This window comes from Trypanosoma rangeli (assembly GCF_003719475.1).
Source record: "Trypanosoma rangeli strain AM80 chromosome Unknown Tra_15.4_contig_00183, whole genome shotgun sequence".
Taxonomy (NCBI): Eukaryota; Euglenozoa; class Kinetoplastea; order Trypanosomatida; family Trypanosomatidae; genus Trypanosoma; species Trypanosoma rangeli.
This window is the reverse complement of record NW_021705927.1, coordinates 33,565-34,829: the sequence shown is the minus strand read 5'-3', so window position 1 is coordinate 34,829 and position 1,265 is coordinate 33,565. Positions and strand designations below refer to the sequence as shown.

Below are 1,265 nucleotides of genomic sequence, written 5' to 3'. Positions count from 1 at the left end.
GACTATCGTTTGATAGCGTTGGTTGAAGACTCTGTCAGTGCCGCGATTGAGTCCTTTGCTGAGGAGTTGGGCAATGCGACGGCGCAAATGTTGTTGCGCTACCCGTTTCTTGGCAGCCGCGTGCGGGGGGTGTTACTTGGGAACATTCCCGACCTGGACACAGACGAGGATATCCACTCGCTGCTTATGATACGCCGCGACGCGGAGAGGGCGCGGAGGTCAACGGCGTGCATCGACGCATGCCTACGCGAAAGTGCGGAGGCGTTGATAAACGACATTCCGTACGTTGTGGGGGAGGAGCGCTGCCGGCAGCACCCGTTTGTGCCCCCCGCAGCACCTGCTTCCTCCGCCACTCGTAGCCTCCCACGCGAGGCGGAGGCTGGCGGTGACGGGGGCGGCAGTAAGTCGACAAAGCAGGTGGGATTACTTGCGCCGACTCCGCCAGAGCCGCACGCCACAACAGTTGTTGAGGTGCCACCGCAGACGGAAACCGTTTTAAGTGGTGGGGCGGCGCGGTGCGTCGTGAGCGGCGGGGAGCAGCAGCCACCGCAGCCACCGGGGGATGTGCGAGCGACGGCTGTGGTGAAGGCGCTGGCAGGGGGTGGGCCACCAACGCCGCCCCGCGCACCAACGCCTGGGCAGGGGGCGGCTGGAGCCAACGCCCCATCCTCCTCGGACAGCCCCTCCGAGGCGGCGCTGCCTCACCGTTCATTGCTTGTCAGGGAAAACACAGGCGGTGGCGCCACGACGCTCTCTCTGGTGGTTGGAGAAGCAAAGGAGGAGGAATCCAATCTCCCGGCGACACGGCTGCCGCCGAGAACAACGCCTCCATGCTGGGAGCATTGAGGGTAATGCACCGTCGTTATTGGGCGCCAGAGACTCCGGTGCAATTCGTGCGCAGCCATCCCACGAGGATACGGTGTCGTCGTCGTGGGTACTGTGTTCGCCTGGCGTTTATCGCGGGCCCGCTGTGACAGGCCTGGTCTTCCACGTGCACACCTGTGAACTGTTCTGGCGCAACGACGAGATGAAGCCGGTGCCCGACAGCATGTCGCACTTTACTGACTTTGAGACAATCCTCGGCCACGATGTGCTGCAATGCGGCCTCGTGATGCGTCACAGACACCGTCACTGGGTGCATGTTGTTGGCACGCCGTTTGACGTCATTGAGTGGACGGCGCCCAGTCCACTGGATCAGGGCGTACACGCCCCGCTTGTGCTGCATGGCGAACTTCCAAAGGGCCCGGTGCTTGCGGCCTCCTACG

General features: G+C 63.4%; 3 protein-coding genes across 3 annotated transcripts in view; 2 read left to right on the top strand and 1 right to left on the bottom strand.

Moving 5' to 3' along the window:
* TraAM80_05558 (uncharacterized protein) overlaps window positions 1-846 on the top strand; it is a gene marked incomplete at both ends in the record, with an annotated part of 2,946 nt that extends 2,100 nt beyond the window's left edge. Inside the window, one exon of the mRNA XM_029382432.1 lies at window positions 1-846. This exon is cut by the window's left edge and continues 2,100 nt beyond it. Within this exon, the coding sequence (XP_029237736.1) occupies window positions 1-846 (846 nt within the window).
* A 16-nt stretch (window positions 847-862) lies between these two features.
* On the bottom strand, window positions 863-1,225 carry TraAM80_05557 (uncharacterized protein; the record flags this gene model as incomplete). The annotated part of the gene is made up of 1 exon (XM_029382431.1): window positions 863-1,225. One exon carries the CDS (start codon window positions 1,223-1,225, stop codon window positions 863-865), a length of 363 nt encoding a protein of 120 aa, XP_029237735.1.
* The window catches only part of TraAM80_05556 (uncharacterized protein), a gene marked incomplete at both ends in the record, with an annotated part of 2,229 nt that continues 2,187 nt past the window's right edge, over window positions 1,224-1,265 (top strand). The window contains one exon of the mRNA XM_029382430.1: window positions 1,224-1,265. This exon is cut by the window's right edge and continues 2,187 nt beyond it. Coding sequence (XP_029237734.1) covers window positions 1,224-1,265 — 42 coding nt within the window.